A 22,452-nucleotide genomic window follows, 5' to 3' on the forward strand; every position below is an offset into this window, starting at 1 on the left:
AATTTTCCTATGCTTAATGCTCTTTGACAAATACTTAAGTTTACGTGTTATATATATTAAACTAAACTAAATTACAATTATTTAAATATGTCATGTTCACTGTTATACTAAGTTTTTAGTGAACTTTAACTGCAGAAGCAAAGATACTAATGCAGGAAATCAATATTTTATTTAATTATTATTACATTCGGATACAGGTATACTTTTCAAATAACAGAGTATGTTTACCCAACAAAAGGCCGCGATACTAACGAAAGAGACTCGTAGTGCTGACGGTACTAATAGAAAATTTAAAAATTGAACTGGTAACCAGTACATGCAGGAAGTCTAAAAATAAAAAAGAAATTCAACTAGATTGAAAACTAGAATCAATTAAATGTTAAAAATAAAATAATTTAAATTACCTTGAACGTTTGCAAAAATTTTGCTTTACATTCATCCAATGGATTCGATTTACCCTCCATCAAACTCATACCTAAAACATTAAGGAATATGATAACGAAATGTGTAATGTTATTTAAAAAGATTAAAAAAATATGAATACTTTATATAAAATTAATATATATATATATATGATACAGAGAAATTGAATACAAACTGATGAAAAACAGCGTAATTAATGGCGGTGTAAGAATAAATTGGTCAACCAAAAGTTTTGTGAGGACAATTTTTATAGTTTGGCCTTTATAAAATATATCCAACCATTTATACCTGATAAAGACACAATATTGAATAATTTAATTAATTTTTAGTCGATTCTTAAATGTTAATTTAAAATTAATAAATATTATGGAAAAATATGATTTCGATCGATTGATAGTAAGATACAGTAATTTTTAATGTTCATTATTTTATCATGATAGTTCATAATAACATTGGCATTAACAAATACAATACAAGCAAGTTTTGTACTAATGCAAATCACAAAATAGAATAAGCTCACCGAAGGTGACAAGTTGACAGAAGACCAGCGTGCCGATGAATGCAATCGTGCAATCGTCATCCAGTGGACAGACAATTTATTTCATGTTGATATTTATAATAACAAGTGTCTACGAAAGATCAATGTTATCAAAATCAAATAAAACCAACCAATTACTTGACAACTTTTTATATGTCGATATAGGATTGATATATATATACATAATTCTATTTCTAACTTTCTAATATCAATATCAAGTGCTTTAATTTTTAATATCGTTGTCGTTATTGTTATTATTTATATTTTAATTTATTTTAAACGTTCAATTTCTATTTAAAGGAAAATATATTTGTATGCTCAAGAAAAATTTAGTCGTTTGATGATATTGTAATTATTAGATTAGACATTTTCAATAACTTTCGTGTTCCATTTGTTACAAACACAACTGCATATATATGTATTGACATCGTGTGCATATGCATGCGCCTAGTACCTAAAGTGCCTTACTATGTAACCAGAAAAGCATAACGTGATAGATGATAAGTGACAAAAACAGATAAATAGCATAAAGCGTTGTATAAAAAGATAAAGTGATACGCGGTACCATCCATGTAGTATAGGTCCTGCAATGAAACAACCATAAATAGCATATCGTTTAAGTTGAGCCCAATTGTAACTTCTCGATTGCGCCGAATTATTCTCATCCAATAAACCCAACTTTTGATTAAAGTTTCTTATCCAAAGAGATAGTGGCTTCTTAATTTCAAATGTGTTCGTCTCTTCAATGTTTGTTGATACCGGTGATAACGAAAACTACAATCGGAACAATTGATCAATTAAAAACATTAACAAATATTATACAATAATATATTTTTGTGGTATAGTAGTATATATTATACCAGTAGTATATATTATACTACTACACCTTTCGTAGCTGCTTTGTCTTTCATTTTTATTGAAGAAATTTGTTTGTTATTCTGTTAACTTTCTTTATATGTGTATTCATTATATGCTTCTTCTGTATATATTGTTTATTTTTTACATAATATTATTTTTAGTTAGAATATTTTCCCCGAAATTTTGATCCTTTCAATCGTATACCTTGATCGTACAAAAAGATATATTACCTTGAATGTTTTACTATAAGTTTGTTGTGCGAATTCAGCACCGGTATAAAAAGAACCGTATATCATTGAATTGAAGAGTAATGGTCTTTTTTGCGCGGAACTTTTCAACTTTTGGAATACTTTAAATAGAGACATGATTGTGAAAAGTTTTCCACGGGTTTCCAATTTCAATTTACCTTCTGCTTTATTATCTGAAAATTGATGCGTTATGTTACATATACAAAAATGATAAGATTTTTTAATATAGATATTCAAAGAGTTTAAAGCAAAGAATATTATTAAAAATTCTAAAAATTCTAAAATTGTACCAAGAACATGGTACAATTAATTGGAACTAGAAATATGTATCTACTATACATTGCAATATTATCAGAATTATTTTCTTTTTTGTAAACTGACCGTACTTATTGTGTAACGAGATTTATTATCATTGATCACTGAAATTTCGGTCTTTTTTCCAAAAAAGTAAACCAGCAAGCGATTAATACGTAGTTAAATTATTATTTAGGCTCTGCACTATCTAAAAATAATTGCAGGAGATACATTGAAAGATGTAAGTAGAATAAGGCGAATAAGGCAAAACGGTGCCGCAATGCGGTATATTCTTACAGGTAATAAAATAGGAAAAGTTTTTCCGAGTTTTCATAAACGCAATATTAATGTAGATATCTGGCGAATAATTCATAGATATCTTGTAAGAAGAATGCAAAAATTAATTGTTTTAAATTTAGAGGTTCCGTAGTTTTTTTTTGATCAAACAGTTTCTTATCTTATATAACGTTTGTTTTTTATACTTATACCCTCTTTCAAATCTGTATACGCGTTGAAATATAATATCTCTGTGTACGTGTTGAATAATAGTAGATAACTGTCGTCCTTCGGTACACATTTTCTAATCCGTTTCTGTTTCAAATTATCGCTTAACCTACCTACATTCTTTTTCGAACATTATACACTTTTTTATTCTACAATGAGTAGGAAGTACATATTCTGAAATAATTACATAAATGTACGTATCACAGAAAAAAACTTATAAAATTATAATTATTATTATAATTATAATTAGAAAATTGAAAGACTATCTATTTAACTTCTATCATTTCATTTCATTGTTATTGCCAATATTTATTTACATATTGAGTAATATTTGCAGATTTTTGTAATAGTTTTCGAATAACAATAATTTTATATATATAAATAACACAAATTAAATATATTATATAATAACATTATTATTTTTCTATATTTGTATAGAGTTATAAGACGAAGATGTATGAAGACAGATGCATGTAAATTTCAATTTCTATTATAATTTAGATAACAAACATTCGTGCTGTAAAAAATCTTTCATCTTAAATAATCAATGAAGTTTTCGAGCCACTCCATAATGACAAATCGACATGACAACAAGATTCATTCAGTTTAAGTCTATTTTTCCGTTATTTTTGGGCAAACTTTTTTTACGTTATCGATAAAATCAAACTTAACGTAAGCGAACGAAAAAAGAATAAAACGTAAATAAAGTTAATTACTTACGTATATTTTGGATTACATCGAATATACTATTAAATATATTTTCAATTAATTGAACACGTAAAAATGCTTTACGTTCAAAACAGCTCTTCGTCGAAGTTGCGTACACCACTCACGTGTAGTCAACTATGATCACTTAGAGACAATCAAAAGCAATCACGCCTTAGTTATGTCAATTGTAACTAACTACACTATGAAGCATTATTTAATATCATAAAATGATATAATATATTAGTTACAAATGTTTGAACGTTTTTCCATGATTTAATAATTCATGATATAAGAAAATTATGAAACAACATTTAATACTACTGATTCTGTTATAAATATATTACAAATCATGGACAGGGTTATTCTCTCTCTCTCTCTCTTTATCATACTCTTCATAAGTAATTATATCCATATTAGTGTCAGAATATAACCAGTCTATCCAATCTTGGTTTACTATTTTTTCAAAAGTATATTCTTGGAAAACTTGGCTTCTTTCTACCTATTTTATAATATAAATCATATATATTTTGACAATAAAGTATTATTCCTATTAAATGAATATTTTAAGAAACAGGTTACCTTGTGAAATCCTAATTTTTCGAACATTTTTATACTCTTTTCATTGTCAAATTTAATTTTTGCAATGTATTTAGTGACATTTAATACGCTGATTCCTAATTTGAGAAAAGTATTTTAATTTTTATTAAAATAAAAAGAGACGCATAAATGATAGAAAAAAGAGATAGCATAAAACATATACCATAAAGAAGCATTAGAATCATAGCTTCCCAACCTCTTTTTTTTCTCCTATAAGTAACATTTGCTATCATAATTTCAACTTCTGCAGTATTTGGCTGATCTGATTCGTTAAAAAATAAATTTGTATCTCCAATCATAGCTTCTAAAAAATTCATTGATATTGATACATAATGAAAAGAATAGCGTTAAACATAGAATAATGTTTTATGTACCTATCTCGTTTCCAGATGTAGTAAAAGCAGTTTTTTCCAAAATGATAAAAGTACATTCTAAAACAAATAAAAATATACCATCAGTAGAACTGCACATGTAATTTAAAAATAAAGTTACTTACTGTCTTGATCCTGATGCCATCGCTTTTGCATTTGAAATTCTTCTTCCAATGTTAACATCTCAGAACCAGTAAAATATCGTAATTCTTCAGACTTCATCCATTCATGATACCTGAAAATAAACTAATATAATACAAAATGTCAGTAATATTAAATAATTATTGAAGAACAAATTATATTAATTTGTCAACTATTTCAATGAAACATAAGGAACGATTTAAAAATGGCGGATATTTTTGCTAACGTAAATTGATGTCGACAATCGATAACAGGTAAACGATACCAGCCTTTCAACGTGTTTCTTCTTATACGGTACTAAAATCACATTCGATCCGATAATTTTAGTACACTCGTTGTCTCTCATGGCACAAGATTAATTAACACCAAAATTATCGAAGAAATGAGTCGATTGAGAAATTTAAAACTACAGAGGTTACATTCGCATTCCTGCCATATTGGATGCAGAGCTTGCAACGATATGATCTAGAATCCCGAAAAAGTAAACTTATTTTCTTCAATCTCTTACTATTTGTAATTTGTCAAAGAATAATTGCAGCACTGTGAAAAGCTTAATAGAAAATGGCTTACAATTTTCCGGGTGTACCAGCGGCCGCTATGCCACCAATGGGTATGCTTGAAAGTCATAACCATATACTTTACATTATAATACACTTACGTTTGTCGGAACACGTATTCTTTACTACTGTATTTAAAGTTACATTTATCTTACTATAATTAGAAAAATGCTCGTATTTAAGGATACCATGTATGTCTTTAGGTATAGGACCAATGGGACCTCTTGCTCCAATCGCAGGTCCACAAAGTTTTATGGAGTTGGCAGGTCAAGGATTTCCTCCTTTACCTCCACCGATACCACTGCCAGGAATGAATGATTCTCCATTAGAATTTAGTACAAATAAAAATCAACCACCAGTAGTTAGAGATGCTTCTGAAGATAATAGTGATAAAAGAAATGAAAAAAGTGACATTCGACGTGAAAGAGAAAATCGAGACAATAGAGATAATCGGGACAATAGAAGGTTGTTTTCTCGCTTACTGTTTCACATAATTAAGTTATAGATTTGTGTTAACATCATAATCATATTATGCATTTTTTTATGCACTTATTATATTATACAATGTTTTTGAAGTAGATCTAGAAGTGATCGAAGCGATCGAAGGGAGCGTGATAGAGAAAGAAGGGAAGAAAGAAGTGAAAGAGATAGAAGAGAAGAACGAAGACCAGATGATCGAAACAGTATAAATTCTACCAGTAATAATAACAGTCATACTAGTAATTCGAATAGTAATGAAATTCCATCATCATCAAATACTGGTAATACTCCAAATTTGGGAACACAAATGGAACAAGCAACAGGAGTTTGGGGAATGGGAGTAGGGTATCCAGTGATGGGAATGGGTCCAATGGGTCCAATGGGACCTATGATGAGTGAAATGACACTTGGGCCACATATGGGACATACTCATAGTTATGGACCTATGAGTATGGGAATGATGTCACACGATGGTAGTATGATAGGTGCACAAATATTAGGACCAGAACAAATAATGAACGATGCTGCCCAAATTATGAGTGGTGCCTTACCTCCTCCACCTACAACGCCACAAGGTACCAAAGAAATTATACATTGTAAAAGTTGTACACTGTTTCCACCAAATCCAAATGCTCCACCTCCAACAACCCGTGAAAGGCCTCCGGGATGCAGAACAATTTTTGTCGGAGGTATTTTCAATTTATTCCGTTTATATATTGTACACAAACTCAAAATTAATATAAAACTAATAACTTCTTGTAAATATTATCACGTAGGTTTGCCGGAAAATATCACGGAAACGATTATTCAAGAAATATTTGAACGATGCGGAGAAATAACCACATTACGACTTTCTAAAAAAAACTTTTGTCATATACGTTTCGTATTGGAGAGTAGTGTTGATGCTGCAATTTATTTATCTGGATACAGAGTTAGAATAGGATCCAGTGGTGACCCTGCAAACACAGGCAGGCTTCATGTGGATTTTGCTCAGGTTTGTACATAGTGCTCAGTATCTTTTAATCTATAAAAAATTAAGTAAATACTTAAATACTAGTTTATTTACTTATACCGTGATAAAAAATATAGGCTAGGGATGACCAATATGAATGGGAATGTAGACAACGTCAACTACAGAGAGAACAACGCCACAGAGAAAGAGTTGAAAAAGAAAGACAGAGGGCACCATCCAGTCCTCCTCCAGTAGTACATTATACAGATCATGAAGCATCAAATATTTGCGAGAAAATTAAGCAGGACGATACATTTATGAAAGCGGTGCAAGTAAGTAATTATCATTGTGAACGTATTTATTATGTAAAATATTTTAAGCGTTGTTAAGCGTTTCTGCAGACTAAAACTTTTGAATTCCAGAAAACGCGTTCTGTCACGTTACAAAACAAGCGCATTAAATCATTCCAGGTTGTCGTAACATGGCTCGAGCGTGGAGACTGCACCAAACGCAACGCTAACACTTTTTATTCGATGATTCAGTCAACGAATTCTCACGTTCGAAGGTTACTCACAGAAAAAGTCGCATACGAAGAGGAACTTCAGAAGGCAAAGGAACTTATGAAAGGAAGGATGCAAGGACTCTTAATACAATGTACGTTTTTATAAACTATATACATGTTTATATATATATTTTTTTCTATAACATGGCTCTGTACCACTGTACATTATTTATGTACACAAGAGCAAATCTACATACATATTGCTTTACCTGGTAAGTTTTTTTACCATAAAGTAAGGGTTCTAAAATTCTTTAAGTATTCGATACGAGAAATGACAAAATACGGTTGCGTCAGAATTTCGCTTATCTTGTAATAACAGAAGTGCGTACTTTCTGTTGTATATCTAGTAAATTCTTAGCTACTACCTATTAGCTAAATTAGACTACACATACATATGTAATAAATGCAGAATCTATTGTTATAATAATTTTAAAAGTACGTCACTTTTGATATTAAAGATTCTGACATTTCCAATGGCAAATACATGAAATGAAATAAAATTTTTAACATTGAAAGTTACATCGTCGATCGTTTTGTATCGAATCTCAGTTGTGAAAAAATTTCATTCTTATTAAGATCAGAACATCAGATGTATTGTAAGAAATTTATTATGTAACGAGTGTATTGTGGTCAATGCACGATCGGGACAACTCGATAGAAGGATCAAAGACAGTAGGAGAAAATAAGGTGGGTGAAGATATATCCTGTCTTCTGATTCTAGGCTCTGATGATTGAACAAAAGAGCACAAATACTACAAAAATTCATTTTATAGAAACATAGTGTACCTAAAAATTGCATGCTTGCAATGCTAAGGATTAAGGGTGATGGGCTAAATATTCGTTGCGGAGATGACATTATGCTATGATTCTCAATCTGGTATATTAATCTATCAGTTAACTTGATGTAGCAATTTTATATGAATACGATTATAATACAAGTAGTCGACAAATAGCTTAGTGTATTATTTAGTGCAAAATAAGACATGTGGAATCGTAGCGTAAGATCATCGTTTTAACGTCGGAAGCCTCTACATGTTGTAAGTTGTTAGGAAAATAGTGCAGATTTTCTTAAAGAAAACAAGCACTAATCGTGATCCATTGAAAAGACTGATTGGCAGCCGAATTGCAACACCTCCGATAAGGATCCCTGATCGACGGTGAAAGCAGTTTTTGAAAATATTATACTCGGATAAGTAATTTCATGATTATTTTCTATTGTTTTATTTGCTATATAGAAGATTTTCCTAAAGACAAAAAAGTGAGAGATAATAAAATTCGAATAACATTAAAATCACAAATGTATTTTGAAAAGAAACGTTCGAATTTGAAAGATATAGAAAAATTGTTGAAGGGGGTACAGATAACACTTGCGATACTGTGACTGAATATTGCAAAGAATATGTTAAAAAATGTGTATAAATTACATGACACACGCGTGATATACACTAGATGATTTTAACGAGAGTTACGTATTAGATCAACACGAATGTAGAGTTTAAAGCAGGGTATACAACAGAAGATTTGTTGTGTTTTTGTATGCAACATGCGACCATGTCATCAACAGTCAGTCAGATTGAACGCGTCTTTACTGCGGCCAGCCACAAGAAGGTGTGGGATCACTTCACAAAGGCTCAACGGAAGAACATCGAAATGTGGAAGAAACAATCCTCGGTATGTATTTGCATTCCCATGTTAGTAGCCCGTGTCCAGTATGTTACTTTTTTTACAATTAGACAACAGTAATCATCGACAAAGTCTTACGAGTCACAAAGCGCTTCTTTATGCGAATGCACGTTCATCCATACGCCAGGCACACGCGTTTTGCAAACACATTTTTTCAAAAAGGAAGGTAAGTAGTGATCAAAGAGTATGAATGACTTTGTTGCGTCTTGTCAGACATACTCTATACAAACAATGTATACTTGATGTTTAAACTTTTTGGGAATTATGGAACGTGAAAGGTAAAGAATAGATTTTTTCATTTGAATTGGCCAGGTACCATTGACTGGAGTTTAAACAGGTAACAATTGAACCAACAACAATTTCTAATCTAAAATATAATTTTCACTTTTATTAAGCGGATTTCTCATCTTACGCTAATACAAATGAAAATGTGAGAACAAGGACATAGATATATAGTTAAGACATAAACCTATTCATTTTTGTATTTTAAAGATAGGTATGCTTGATCGAGACACATACAACCCCCACACACGTATACACAAAGGCATATCATATATGCCTTATTATACTTGTTTCCTTATTAGTTTGTTCTTTAGTTTGTTTACTTCTTTATTTATGTAAACTATTCTATGAAATTTTACTCAGGTAAGCATCTTTTGGGTGATTTCTGAAAACATCAATTTTTATTTAAAAAGTGAACTATCGTCATCTATTATAAGAATTATCTTATGTGCATAATATTTAAACTGACTTTTACATTATAGAAATGCATTTTTTGAAATACATTAGATTATGAGAAATGATTGAAGTTAAAACTACATTCTATCAACTTTTTACCTATAGTAATATTAAAGGAAAAACAGATATATACATACATATGTATGTGTACATATATATATATACACACACACATACATATGTATATATAGGCATGTTTTTGATGTTGTCTTTATCGATAAATTTGAATAGGGATGAACTCAGTGATGATTTTTCATTGCAATAGGAGATTAAAGCAGTACAACTGGAAGAATCTCTAATGGAAGGTGAAGGAGAAATGGAAGTTTCTGATTCAGAAGAGGAACCACAACGCAAAAAAACACGCAATCAATCGGATGCACATGATGATATTGAAAGATTACAAGTATTAAAGGAGGAGAATGATAGTCTTCGGTGTCAATTAGAAGCATATAAAAATGAAGTATGTGATGACTTTGATTTAATGTTTAAATTGTAATGCAAGAAAATCGTTATAAAGAAAGAGAAATAGTAAAACAAACAAGAATACATTTTTATTTTATTTTGTAGGTAGATTTGCTAAAATCCGAAACAAAAAGTGAAATAGATGCAAAGGATAAACAAATGAAGATGTTGCAACAAACTTTAAAAGGCATGCAGGAACAATTGATGCAATCAAGAAAACAGCAAGCACAAGATGACCAGAAAATTAAAGATTTAACTGTGAAACTGAATGCCACGAAAAAAGAAGAACCTCGTGAGAGCGAGATTATAACGTTGGATAAAGATGATGACGTCAGTGAGGAGCCCCGAACTCCGAAACAATTAGTCTTAACGTCTAACTTCGTACAAATTACCCAGAAGGATGCCAAGCTGATAGGTAGTTTCCATGAATCATTCTATGAATTTCCAACTATTTCAAATATTATTTATTTGGTAAATACATTTTTTATGATTATAGGATTAATAGCAACCTTTTTACATATTCATCCATTTGGTGCAAGTGTAGATTATTTATGGTCCTATTTACAAAAAATGGAACCAGGTATCAAACCCAATGAAGTAGAAGCATTAATGCAACGATTTCCTCAAGTCTTTAAACAGGACTTATTCGGAATCGGAGCGAACATGGAAAGGCGTTGGCAATTTTCAGGTTTTAATGTTTACCGTAATCACTGATTCATATGTATCAATGATTATCTTCGAAAAAATTAATAAGATATCTATTAAAGGATTTTGTAATATCATCATGTTATGGTGTCTTGTCATGTTAATTTTCATTGTGATACTTATAATTCTTGTAGCGAGACTTTACTTCGCAATGTCGTCCTTAAGCAAAACACTTGTAAATAAAATTAAGCAATTTCAAACAATCTAAAAGAAAATGACTGTATTTTTGTTTGAAAGCTTAAAAGCAACATATTATTTAATAATATAAAAATTGATTTCGGATTTCTTATAAAAACATTCATAAAAATGAATATATCATTAACGTAAAATAAAATTCGAATTAATCTTACCTCAAGTGAAGTCTTAATTTAAAATAACAATAAAAATATAAAAATTTAGGAAACTAAAGTTTTATGCTGAGTTTTCAAGTATAATTTTTACAATTAACGCAAATAAGACGAAAAATGATTAATTTCCTATTAAATATTAATTTTATTAAATTTATCCTTAAGTGAAATAAGGCTCTACTTATTACTAAACAAATTATTTTTATACTATTTTTTATCTCTTGATTTTCAAGTTATTTAAAAATCAATTATTTATGTACATATTTTCAAATACTTTCGATGTACACATACAAGTAGTAATCATACTTTCAATTTAGTAGGTAAAAGATTAATTGTAAAGCATGGTATTTTATTAGAACAAGTAAACTACATTTATATAACTTATAAAAATCAAGGTATTTATACTTAAAAAATTATAAAGTATAATATTGGTGCCAAGTAAATGTATAAAAATATTATAACTTCAGCGAAATTGCTTATATATATATATAAGCAATTATATTAATATTATATATATATATAAGCAATTTCGCTGAAGTTATAATATTTTTATACATATTATTATTATTATATATTATATATAATTATTATTATTATATACATATAATTATTATTTAAATTTAATTAGACGATATATCTAAGCTTTTATTTCAGTTGGGTCTTATTGATAAAATCTCATTCTCTTTAGCGTGCACTAAACCGTATGTATATAAGTGCATGTATATGTGCATAAGTGCATATGTATGTACAGTATCATCAACATAATTTGGAACCTTCCAAAATGACAACATGGTCACATGTACACTTATTACACAATCAAACACGTTGTTGTTAAAACTATAATTAATTATAGAAGAGAACACAAAGGGAGTTTGGTATCACTGACCACTATAGCGCATGATTTTTACTTGAAAAATGATCATGTATATATGTGTAATATTATTCACATTTTTAAAAACATCATGACATTTTTCCTACTTCCTTCGGTATTCTTTACAATTCAGACATTTTCTTCTACGTTGCAAGTTGTGTTTAAAATTTGTTAGTTATTTTCTACAAATTAACCGCTATCATCCGATTTCAGATTGTTCTGTATCAAGAATGAGAAGCAACTAAGATACAACCTACTACAAGTTTATAAAATAGAAATTATTTTAAATATTGTCATATTCAATATCACTTTGATCGTAGAAATCTCAACAATCCAATTAAAACAATCTTATAGCAATAAAGTAAAAAATATAGAAACTTTATTTTTCTTCTTCCTAGTTGCAAAAAATTATTTTTTCCTTTTTTATTTATCAATCATTGTGTCATTGCCGGGACATATCATAAATAACATCGGAAAATGTTCTCAGCGATCAATTCCATAAAATAGTAGAGATAACTGATATCCATTTGAAGGGACAAATTCGTTTATTTAAAACAATGTTGTGCTTGCTATACTTTATTCAACGAAAATAACTAAGTCAGGAGCGTATTTATGAATTTCGGATACTGTGCCACTTTTTGGACGGAATTTTTGAAATGAGTATAATAGACACAAAAGTGTTTTGTTAATTTCTTATATGTGTATATAAAACAAATAATGCAATAAATAACATATACTTACGACATATTATCTTGATGAGTATTCTTATAAAGATCTCAAAATCACATCATTATTCACATCATCTAAAAAATAACAGAGTTTTTATGTAGGACCACTCGGTATATCGATCGCAAAATTGTATCTGATAAATCAGTGAAAATACTTTGCTCAAAGAATAATCTTTTTTTCAAACGATAGAAGTAAAGGTAAATTTATCTCCATACTTCGTAATGTACTTACTTGACACTGCTATCGTCCATGTCATAAGTCCGAGAAATCAAAAGGAACAATAGTAATGACCCAGGGTAAATCCGCCCCTAAACTCATTATCCTCTAGTCAATACCTAGCGTCTCGTTTATCTGCATGTGATCATTCTGTTTACACATCTCTGCTGACTCTTATCATTGAACAGAATATAGGTATGTACGGGTATGTGAAATTATAACTTGGATGGACTTGGAAAAAGTCGGGTGATCTTACTCGAGTATCTCTACTCTTTGGCAACGCCGTGGACCTTTTGTATTTGGAGTGATAACTTTTATGGTACTAGAAGTCATTTTTAAAGGTTGTTGTAAGCTTTTGTAAGCCAAGAAAAAACAAAGAAAATGCATTACATTGTAATATACTGCTTAAACAAATGGTTTTTTAAAAAATCTGTCCATTGACACCATTCCTCTATCTCCCTAATAGTTCCCGAAATATCCCAGAAAATATTTTAAAATTTAGCTGTGCTTCTTCTAAATGAACTTCTAAATGAATTTCATAATGCGACTTGCTATATCTCACTTGCTTCTTTATTTTTCATTCTCGACAAATTTATAGCAGACCTATCAGTCAGATAATAGCATTCAGAGAGGAAATTTCCTTTCTGTAGCAATCAATTTGTGGAAAGTTAACAAATTTTAAATTACAACGTAGAAGAAAATGTCGAAATGGTTAAGAATGGAAAATACCGAACGAAATAGAAAGAGGTCATAATGTTTGTAAAAATGCAGGTAGTGACATTGTTCATATATTTTTTTCTTATTCAATTCAAAGGTTATGGGTTTATTCTAGCTCATATCTCGATTGTAGACAGATTTTACGAGTAAACATGTGCCATAATGACCGGTGACATCAAACTTTCTCTGCGTTCTTGTCTATAACTAATTCTAGTTCTAGTCGCAACTTATAGATGGAGCGTATCATGTTTTGATTGGAGTAATAAGTGTACGAAGTACGGTCTTATACACATGTTTGGAAACTCCAGTGGAAGGCGTAAGATTACTATCGTCAAGCGTTGTGCTTTACAAATCGGCCACTATAGAACGCTGCTATTGAGAAGTTAGGATTCCGTATGTAATGCCATCTTTCTGTGAAATCATTGAAAGAATTTAAGAAATTTAAACTAAGCCATTAAGATTACTCAATGACTAAACTAAACTAATTTTCATAATCTTTTACCATCTATTTAAAGTAAGTATGTACATCCACATTATTTCATTTCATACAGAAAAATGAAATGTTGTTTAAATGAATATTAATTATGAATTATTTTATTATGAAATTTATATTATTATTTCTAACAAAATCGTTTAACAAAATTACAGCTTCCAAATCAATTATGTGCACATATATTTGACGCGTATATTGGAAAGTAAACTTGTTTTTCTATATTTTTTAATGCATTAAAAAAATTGTGTAACTATTCACACTATCTATAATATATGTAAATAATGTCATCATCAAAATATTATTCATGATTGAAACATTTCAATATAATTAAATTTTTTATTGAAAAAGCAAAATTACTGTATAATTTTAGAGTTTACGTAGATTTTTAATAAGAAGAAAGATTTTATATTATATAATATTCATTAGACAATAGTTAGATACAAAATAATAATAATATAATTATGATAATCATATAGACTGCCGTTTCTTCCTTCCATTTGCGCTGGTACTTGGTCCGCCGTGAGTCCAGTTCACGACAGTATTAAGGAAAGAGGAAAAGAGACAGAAACAATCAGGTCCGGATTATTTTTACATGATGACGTTAAACTACGAATCCTACCTTCTCAATCGAAGCGCCTTGCTGCAGACAAATTGACCAACATCGTCCGGTTACTAAGGGCTTTATCCCCATCCCGGAGTTTTCAGACTTGTATATAACCGTGGTATGAAGTGTACATACATGTGGCCATTTTCTAAGTTCTCGCGAGCGCGGGTTTTGATCTAAGTGAATAACCCTTATATATGTATATAGAATTAATAAAACACAAATATTGGTTGAGATTATCGTCTTAAAGACACATAAAGTCAGACAAATGAAATAAAGATAAATTTATGGATGTCAATTTCAAATATCTTATTAATCAGGTAGTAGACTTTTTTGTAGAACTATTAAAGAGCTACATAACTCTCTTACATAATTTCGATGTATTTCTTATAGTTTTTGCAGTGCATTTGGTTTTCTATGTACTTTCAGTCTTTTTCCCCAACTTGTCGCGCTTTTATGTTGATTCCTCAGCTTCATAAAAATTAATTTTAACCAAACAGTCTAAAATCTGACCAAAAATGATCAGATTCCTACATAGGAAAGAAAACTGCATAAAAATCGGTTCAGCGGATCTCGAGTTATAACATGACAGACAGACAGACACACAGCAGACGTTGCGTTTTATGTAATATAGAGATAAATATGTAAATAGATGATTATACACGTATGATTGAGAATTCATTACTTAATGAACTTAATGTTTTTAGGTTATGTAATCTACTCATTTTGTCCTTTGTACTTGATTGTATCCAGCAATGATGATGTCTTATGTGCATGCATATGTGACGCTATAATCCGAAATGATGGATTTAATGAATTATTATGACATACTTGGTTGTACCAAGGAATCAACATTTGAAGATATAAAATGTGCATATCGTGCATTAGCTTTGAAATTTCATCCAGATAAAAATGCAACAGAATTTGATAGTATAAAATTTCAATATGTGTTAAAAGCCTGGCATGTTCTGCGTGATCCAAAGTTGAAAGAAGAGTATGATGCCATACTAAAGCAAGAAGAATTAGATTTGGAAAATATTTTAATATATGCAAAAATATGGGTGAATGAATTGGAAGAAATGGATAATAATAAAGATATGTTATCTTATAAATGCAGATGTGGGGGATTATATTGTATTGAGAAGCAACATATTCAAAAGAAAAATCAGATGATACACGTTCCTTGTTCGGAGTGTACTTTTTTTACTATCATTGAAACATAATACTTGTATGTAACAGCTAATGACATTAGGACAGACACAAGAAGAAAAACATAATTTAAAATGCAGCAACATTTTCTATTTCTTATAAAAAATGATACAACAGATAACACATCATTACAAATATAAACTATTGAGCAATATACAAATAAAAACACGATCCTTAAAATATCCTAGGTTCAATAATAAAAATTGCATTTACACAAATCGTGTCTTGCATTAATAATTGAATTTACAAGACTTATTGTCAATCAGAATTAACTGTTTGTATAGCTTATGTAATTTCTGTAATGATAGAGTTTGTATAAAAAACTAATTTACTATAAAAATCTATTTGTAATTTGTAATTTATTACAAATTTTTTAATATTTCTTGCTTTGGAAAAATTTGTAATTTAATTATGTTTATTCTTGCATGATAACTGATTTTATGTTATTCAGTTGATTCGTGCATATTGCACAGGATAAATTTGCAACTCTTATTATTGCACCGTGGCAAAACCAGACTTGTTACTAATGTCGAAATCAATATTTTATTTAAATATAGACAATCCAATTAAATTACTATCACGAATATTCGATTAACCCTGGTTGTTTAATCGGTGAACAATAAATAGCGAATGATTTTTGAACATGTTACGCATGGAAAATTAATCAAATACTAAGTATTTGACAATGAGCAGATACAAGTGCGTAAACTTTTTTGTATTATTATATTTATATAATCATTCTTCATAATTTGTAGAATGATTATAGAAATAATAAAACATCTATATTGTGATACAATATAGAAAAACTAAAAAGAAGTTTAATAAAATTTTTCTATACAATAATTTCATCTTGCATGTATGCTTTATACATTATGAACAAATTATATATTATTTTCTTCTTGCAACGTATATGTAATTGTATTTATAAGATTCAAAAGAGAGAGAAAGAAAGAGTGAGAGATGCAACATATTATTCTGCGTGTATCTTTAAGAAATCTCTATTTTATGTTTTACAATTTAAGGACCCTTGTAACGTGTATAACATAACTGATTACTGAAATTTTCTTTTATACCTGAAGTTAAAACATGAATAGTTGTTTCCTCTACGTAACACGTTCCCTGATATTCCGATTAACGAGTAACATAAGAAACTGGTCCAACTTCCAATGTAATATAACATTATTATTAATAATAGGTAGAAATCGCTACGATTCCTTCAAAACATATTTTTGAGTTAAAAAATTAATTGTGATTTATATAATTGTATGATTTTGTACGAACAATTTAGATGATAGAATAAAAACTGGTACAAATAAAACGAAGCGAATAAAAAGCAACAGCGTTCATTTCGATAAAAAGTCATTAAATATTGATTATATCATCCAATAAATTATGCACAATTCCCATGATTAATTTAATTAACATAAATGGAAAATTTAAATAAGCTATATAAAGTACAGCAAAGAAGAACTTATTGTACAAAGGATATTTTTACCATTATTTTCTTTTCTTTTTCTCTCATCTTTTCGTTCCTTTTATTTAGATCTTTTATTTATTTTTTTCTTCCTTTTCTATTTCTCTTTTTTTTCAAAATGTGAGATTCTTTAAGCAATTTTTTTGTCTATAAGCTTGACAAATATGGTACGAAATTTTTCTTTTTCTGTAATTTAAAAATACTTTCCTAAACGCCCATACAAATCGTTATGTGGAGTTAATGTTCATAGTGGGCTATCTCCCATGTAAATTACTAGCGATTTCTTTTAAATTTTATAACAGCAGTAATACAGTAATACACTTATAAGCTCCTCGTTCTCCGTAATTTGTTGAGTCTTTAAAATCTCATATTTGTACACCACGATTAATACACTCCATAATTAATATAATTAATGCCTTCGGTTTAAATGTTCTACCACTTTGGAGATCATTTATAACAACTACCGATTCAGCGTCTGACTTTTTACGATCTCTCTTCAAATTTTCGACATACATTCTTATCACAATCACACCATGTAATACATGTATCATTGTACAGTAGATTGGTTACGCTACCTAGTTAGAGTATGTACAGAGGTCGTAGAAGAGGGCAGTTTTATCCACTGAAAAGTGCACTATTTTACCTCTACATCAAAATCGAGAACAAGAAGTTTGGTCTCCTCTGTTCCGTTACGGCTACCTACTGCACACACCAGTTTTGTATCACTTGCACGTATCCTCCACACAACACCACCACTTCCGCCGCTTTCCAGAGCAACCAAGTTTCTTATAAAATCACCTAAACACATGATAAAAACTTTAGGAATACGTTAAAGGAATAATTCAGAAAAAAAGAAAGAAGAGAAAGGCAGTAATGCAGCAAAGAAAAACGCACCAGTTTTAACATCCCACAGTTTAACTGTACCATCATCAGATGAAGTAATTACAAAATGGCTGTTGAACTGAAGGCAAGTGACAGCAGACTGATGCTTATTTGGACCAGACAAGGTTTGAAGGCAGTGACCACTAACAATATCCCACACTTTAACAGTTGAATCTGCATTTCCAGATACTAAGATATTGTTACGCAATTCCATTCCCGAAGTGAGCGACTGATGTCCCATTAATGTATGTCTACATGCACCAGTTTCAACTTCCCATACTCTTATGCTGGTATCCAAAGAACCACTAACAACATGTACACCATCAAACTAATAAGAAAAAAGAAAGAAAAGAGTGTATTAACATTTAGTGCTGTCCAAGGTATGTCTTGAAGTTTCCCAGATTTTATATGTTGTAATTTAGAACTGTTTGTTCAATGAAATGACAATATCTAAAGAGAGCCAAAATTTCATTACAAATAATTATTTCAATTGTAAACAGCATCAGTTTAAAAAATATTATAAATTACATATTTTTCATAATATTAGATTGCCCGAAAAGTTTCTTTCGTTCCATAAGGAAATAATAGAGGCATAATGTTTTTTGTTTTATATTAGTTTATTCAATTGTTCACGAACATAATAATAGAAATATAACGAAATAGATCATACTTAATTCAATAAAATAATTATCATCTTATGAAACGAAAGAAACTTTTCAGACAACCTAATACATATTATATATTGTATCACATTAGTCCGTGTATTACTTTGGTATAATTCGTATATACAGTTTAATTAACGCTTACTTGGAGAGAATAAACACGATTTGTATGTCCTTGTAAAGTATGAAGGCACTCCTCGCGTTCCGGATTCCAAACCTTAACCATATAGTCATAGGCGCCACTGACTACTAATTTTCCATCATATTGCACACATCTAACAGCTGCCAAATGGCCCACAAGCACGTGTAAACATTCGCCAGTATCCACTTGCCACACCCTTAAAGTCGCATCTCTACTACCACTGACTACTTTATTACCATGTAGATGCATACACCTTACCGTTGATGTATGTCCATATAAAGTATGAATGCACTGACCAGTTTCAGCATTCCATACTTTCAAAGTACGATCTGTACTACCACTAATTACGGTAGTACCAGACATTTGAGAGGACCATACACCACCAGTATGTCCAACTAACGTTCTTAAACACTGCGAAAAAAATATAAATTACAAAACAATGTTATATGATGATTTTCTATCTTATTTCCATAATTATATTCTTTAACTTACCTTGCCTGTAACGGCGGACCATACTTTAAGAGTATTGTCATCAGAACCGCTTACTATACGATTACCAGAGAACTGAAGACAAGTAATGACATGGTCATCGTGTCCTTTTAAAACCTTTGGTGTACGAATAGGTTTCGTTCTCCAATTCATTTTTATATTATGTTGTCTCATATATGCTTGTTTCCATGGGGATGAACAATTACCAGAATTTCTACCATTCTTACGTTTTACTTGAGGCAGATCCTTCAAATCTTCTATACCAGCTGCTCTGCATTTCTCTTTCCATAGTAGATTATCGTCCGCGAGAAATCGCCAATTACGGCATGTTTGAGCGGCACGTAAGAGATCCCTGGGTTCTAGGAAAGCTAATACCGACAAAGCCAACTCTTTTGGCAACAACGATATAAAGTCCCTTTGAAATTGAGGTTCAATAACCTGCATCATATGTCGTACCTGTGTTGGTTCACACCGTTCAATTAATTCATCTATGGCTAGCATTCTTTCTGCATTTGACCATCTCTGAAGTTAGAAGCAATATCTTTAGTATTTAAACAATTAAAAAAAAGAACAAAGAATTTTCTTAATCAAGTGACTTAAGTTTCTTATACCTGAAACTGAAGAAGCCAATTACTCATTTCTGGCGGAGGATTATCTTTTGTTGGAATAACACATCTTATATGTTTACTTTTATCATCCAATTTCTTAACAATCCTGCAAATAAAAAAACTCATGTACCACAAACTATCTCCTTTTAAAAATTCAAATTGTATTTTTCAATGCTCTTTTTTAAATTATACTTACATCGAATGGGATTTGTCCTCTGGGTTAAGTTTTTTACAAGGTAAACTAGATTCAGTATCACTTTTGCGCTTCCTTTGTGGCTGAACAACATCCAAAGGAACGCAGGTATGTAAAATGGGACTATGTACTCGTTGTGGAAACGACTGTGGTTGAGACGATGAAAGCGAACATGTATTACTATCAAGGTCAGGTTCACATTCTGCATCGCAAAATATTCCTGTATCACTGATCTAAAATTAAATTAGCCTGGCTGTATTGAGATGTAAATCTTTTTTAATGTGGCGTAGTTCACATAAAAATAACTCACTTCACTTTCTTCTTCACTACTGTCATCTTCATCTTCTTCTTCACCATCTTCCCCGTAATCTTCTGATTCTTCATCTTGTGCTAATAGAGAATGCATAGGTTCTAAAGAACTAGGTCCTGGAATACCTTCAATGCCTTCTATAGGACTTGGACTTGTACCACCTGGTTTATTATCAGTTATTTTATTAGACGATGAAGAAGGGACAGACATCACTGGCTTATGTCCAATATATATTATCTGGATATAAAAAAAATTGTTTTTATCTTCTTTTTATAACAGAAGTAATTGTATTACTTCTAACGTACATAATAATTTAAAATCAATTATGTATAATATAAAAATTTATGGAAACAAATTATGCATATAGCTTAAGATTTGTGATATTTATATTTTCATATAAAATGATTTTCTTGTATGTAATATCTCAAATTATATTTTTAATACTTTAAATGTATAAGGAGTTATGTTAAATATTTCCATTTAATAGATTATGACCTATGAATTTGAGCAGCCTGAAAATTGATTAATTTGTGTAATAAAAGATTGTCTCAAGTATATGTTACATTATAATTGACATTTTATCAATTGTCTAATATAAATGAATGTAAATTTGAAATACAAAATTACCAAGAAATTATAAATTATAGAACTTGGGAAAAGAGAAATTAAATGGAAACTGGATTGGTATTTTAATGTCTTTTTCATAAGATTTTTTAATTGAAGAAGAAATTTAAACAAAGTATTAATAGTATTTCACTATCAATTATGTTCACGGAGAAAAAAAAATAATATTCGAAAGTATGCAAAACTCCTAACCTTAGACGAATCCTAAAACCAAGTTAGATTTGGAACATAGCCTAGAATAATAAAAGGAAGGACCGGTTAGCCACACCCTTAATTTTCATTAGATTTTCACAAGAAGCAAATAAATAAAATAGAAAGTTAGGGTTGAACAAACAATTCATACTTAGATCAAACGTTTTTCCTCAGTGGCTTCCTTATTGTAAAACTACTATACGACGATGATCCAAGTTTCTTAGTTTCGATTAATGTTTCTATCATATGGTGGCGGTACGCATTTTTCGTATGTCGGTATTTTGTTAGGTTAGAATAGAATAAAGTTAATTTTTGGACTAAAGATTTAGGCCAACACAAATGCTGAAACAAAAATAAGTAATAGGTATAAACACAGAAAAAGATCCATCGGTAGCTCTTGGTAGCTCCGAGGTTTTTATCTCTTGGGACTCGGTACTTCGTAGACAGGTAGCTGTTGCACATGCGTTCTCGTTTATAAGCCGCATATTCATTGCTATCCTGTGATTCAGTTCATACGTATGAATTATACCATATTTTTCGCAAACATAAAAATCCAGAATCTAGACAGTAAAGTTAACAATCAATCCCGGTACCTTCTCTTCTCGTCTTCAGAATCTTCAGTGATCAAGGAAAGCACTTTCAAATTCAAAACAATAGTCAAGTCAAATACTTATTTATTTTGAATTATTGGCCTTTTATCTTTCGTTTATAAAATTTTCATATATCTATACAAAATAATTCGTTAAAATTCGTTTGAAGGTATTTATAACAATTTCCATAATATTATTTGTATATTTTACATATATACATATGTATTTAAGTAAGTACATAAGCATATTGTTTCGTATATTGTATTTTATGTAGTAACG

General features: G+C 30.0%; 4 protein-coding genes across 19 annotated transcripts; 2 read left to right on the top strand and 2 right to left on the bottom strand.

Moving 5' to 3' along the window:
- Nucleotides 1-147: 147 nt before the first annotated feature.
- On the bottom strand, nucleotides 148-5,346 carry LOC139998286 (N-acetyltransferase 9-like protein). Of its 10 annotated transcripts, none has more exons than XM_072022738.1 (7): nucleotides 3,586-3,908; nucleotides 2,449-2,569; nucleotides 2,050-2,240; nucleotides 1,527-1,735; nucleotides 599-711; nucleotides 405-475; nucleotides 148-327 (listed from the first exon to the last, which is right to left on the bottom strand). In XM_072022738.1, exons 3-7 carry the CDS (start codon nucleotides 2,182-2,184, stop codon nucleotides 172-174), a joined length of 684 nt encoding a protein of 227 aa, XP_071878839.1. In that variant the 5' UTR covers nucleotides 2,185-2,240; nucleotides 2,449-2,569; nucleotides 3,586-3,908; the 3' UTR covers nucleotides 148-171. The 10 variants fall into 10 exon arrangements, 9 of the variants coding, with proteins under 9 accessions (XP_071878839.1, XP_071878840.1, XP_071878841.1 ...); XR_011803218.1 differs by lacking the exons at nucleotides 148-327; nucleotides 405-475; nucleotides 599-711; ... (1 more) ...; nucleotides 2,449-2,569; nucleotides 3,586-3,908 and adding exons at nucleotides 3,918-4,068; nucleotides 4,153-4,247; nucleotides 4,334-4,474; ... (1 more) ...; nucleotides 4,667-4,787; nucleotides 5,253-5,346 and having other exon boundaries at nucleotides 2,150-2,240; XM_072022742.1 differs by lacking the exons at nucleotides 148-327; nucleotides 405-475; nucleotides 599-711; ... (1 more) ...; nucleotides 2,449-2,569; nucleotides 3,586-3,908 and adding exons at nucleotides 3,918-4,072; nucleotides 4,153-4,247; nucleotides 4,334-4,474; ... (1 more) ...; nucleotides 4,667-4,787; nucleotides 5,253-5,343 and having other exon boundaries at nucleotides 2,150-2,240.
- On the top strand, nucleotides 4,801-10,898 carry LOC139998276 (ecto-NOX disulfide-thiol exchanger 2). 3 transcript variants are annotated; one of them, XM_072022716.1, is made up of 11 exons: nucleotides 4,801-4,936; nucleotides 5,010-5,292; nucleotides 5,443-5,704; nucleotides 5,819-6,408; nucleotides 6,496-6,713; nucleotides 6,809-7,003; nucleotides 7,094-7,325; nucleotides 8,798-8,904; nucleotides 9,920-10,114; nucleotides 10,222-10,531; nucleotides 10,613-10,898. In XM_072022716.1, exons 2-11 carry the CDS (start codon nucleotides 5,244-5,246, stop codon nucleotides 10,828-10,830), a joined length of 2,376 nt encoding a protein of 791 aa, XP_071878817.1. In that variant the 5' UTR covers nucleotides 4,801-4,936; nucleotides 5,010-5,243; the 3' UTR covers nucleotides 10,831-10,898. The 3 variants fall into 3 exon arrangements, with proteins under 3 accessions (XP_071878817.1, XP_071878815.1, XP_071878818.1); XM_072022714.1 differs by lacking the exon at nucleotides 4,801-4,936 and having other exon boundaries at nucleotides 4,943-5,292; XM_072022717.1 differs by lacking the exon at nucleotides 4,801-4,936 and having other exon boundaries at nucleotides 4,943-5,292; nucleotides 7,142-7,325.
- A 3,799-nt stretch (nucleotides 10,899-14,697) lies between these two features.
- Nucleotides 14,698-16,582, top strand: LOC139997901 (chaperone protein DnaJ). 2 transcript variants are annotated; one of them, XM_074112206.1, is made up of 2 exons: nucleotides 14,698-14,997; nucleotides 15,506-16,582. In XM_074112206.1, the coding sequence occupies exon 2, from the start codon at nucleotides 15,599-15,601 to the stop codon at nucleotides 16,019-16,021; it is 423 nt and encodes a 140-aa protein (XP_073968307.1). In that variant the 5' UTR covers nucleotides 14,698-14,997; nucleotides 15,506-15,598; the 3' UTR covers nucleotides 16,022-16,582. The 2 variants fall into 2 exon arrangements, with proteins under 2 accessions (XP_073968307.1, XP_073968306.1); XM_074112205.1 differs by having other exon boundaries at nucleotides 14,699-14,978.
- Ago (F-box and WD-40 domain protein 7) lies at nucleotides 16,076-22,177 on the bottom strand. 4 transcript variants are annotated; one of them, XM_072022452.1, is made up of 9 exons: nucleotides 21,735-22,177; nucleotides 21,584-21,624; nucleotides 20,768-20,928; nucleotides 20,461-20,690; nucleotides 20,268-20,370; nucleotides 19,660-20,178; nucleotides 19,171-19,578; nucleotides 18,376-18,691; nucleotides 16,076-18,279 (listed from the first exon to the last, which is right to left on the bottom strand). In XM_072022452.1, the coding sequence occupies exons 3-9, from the start codon at nucleotides 20,861-20,863 to the stop codon at nucleotides 18,116-18,118; spliced, it is 1,836 nt and encodes a 611-aa protein (XP_071878553.1). In that variant the 5' UTR covers nucleotides 20,864-20,928; nucleotides 21,584-21,624; nucleotides 21,735-22,177; the 3' UTR covers nucleotides 16,076-18,115. The 4 variants fall into 4 exon arrangements, with proteins under 4 accessions (XP_071878553.1, XP_071878552.1, XP_071878554.1 ...); XM_072022451.1 differs by having other exon boundaries at nucleotides 20,768-21,004; XM_072022453.1 differs by lacking the exon at nucleotides 21,584-21,624.
- Between the last annotated feature and the right edge of the window lie 275 nt (nucleotides 22,178-22,452).

Source organism: Bombus fervidus, chromosome 2, assembly GCF_041682495.2.
Source record: "Bombus fervidus isolate BK054 chromosome 2, iyBomFerv1, whole genome shotgun sequence".
Classification (NCBI taxonomy): domain Eukaryota; kingdom Metazoa; phylum Arthropoda; class Insecta; order Hymenoptera; family Apidae; genus Bombus; species Bombus fervidus.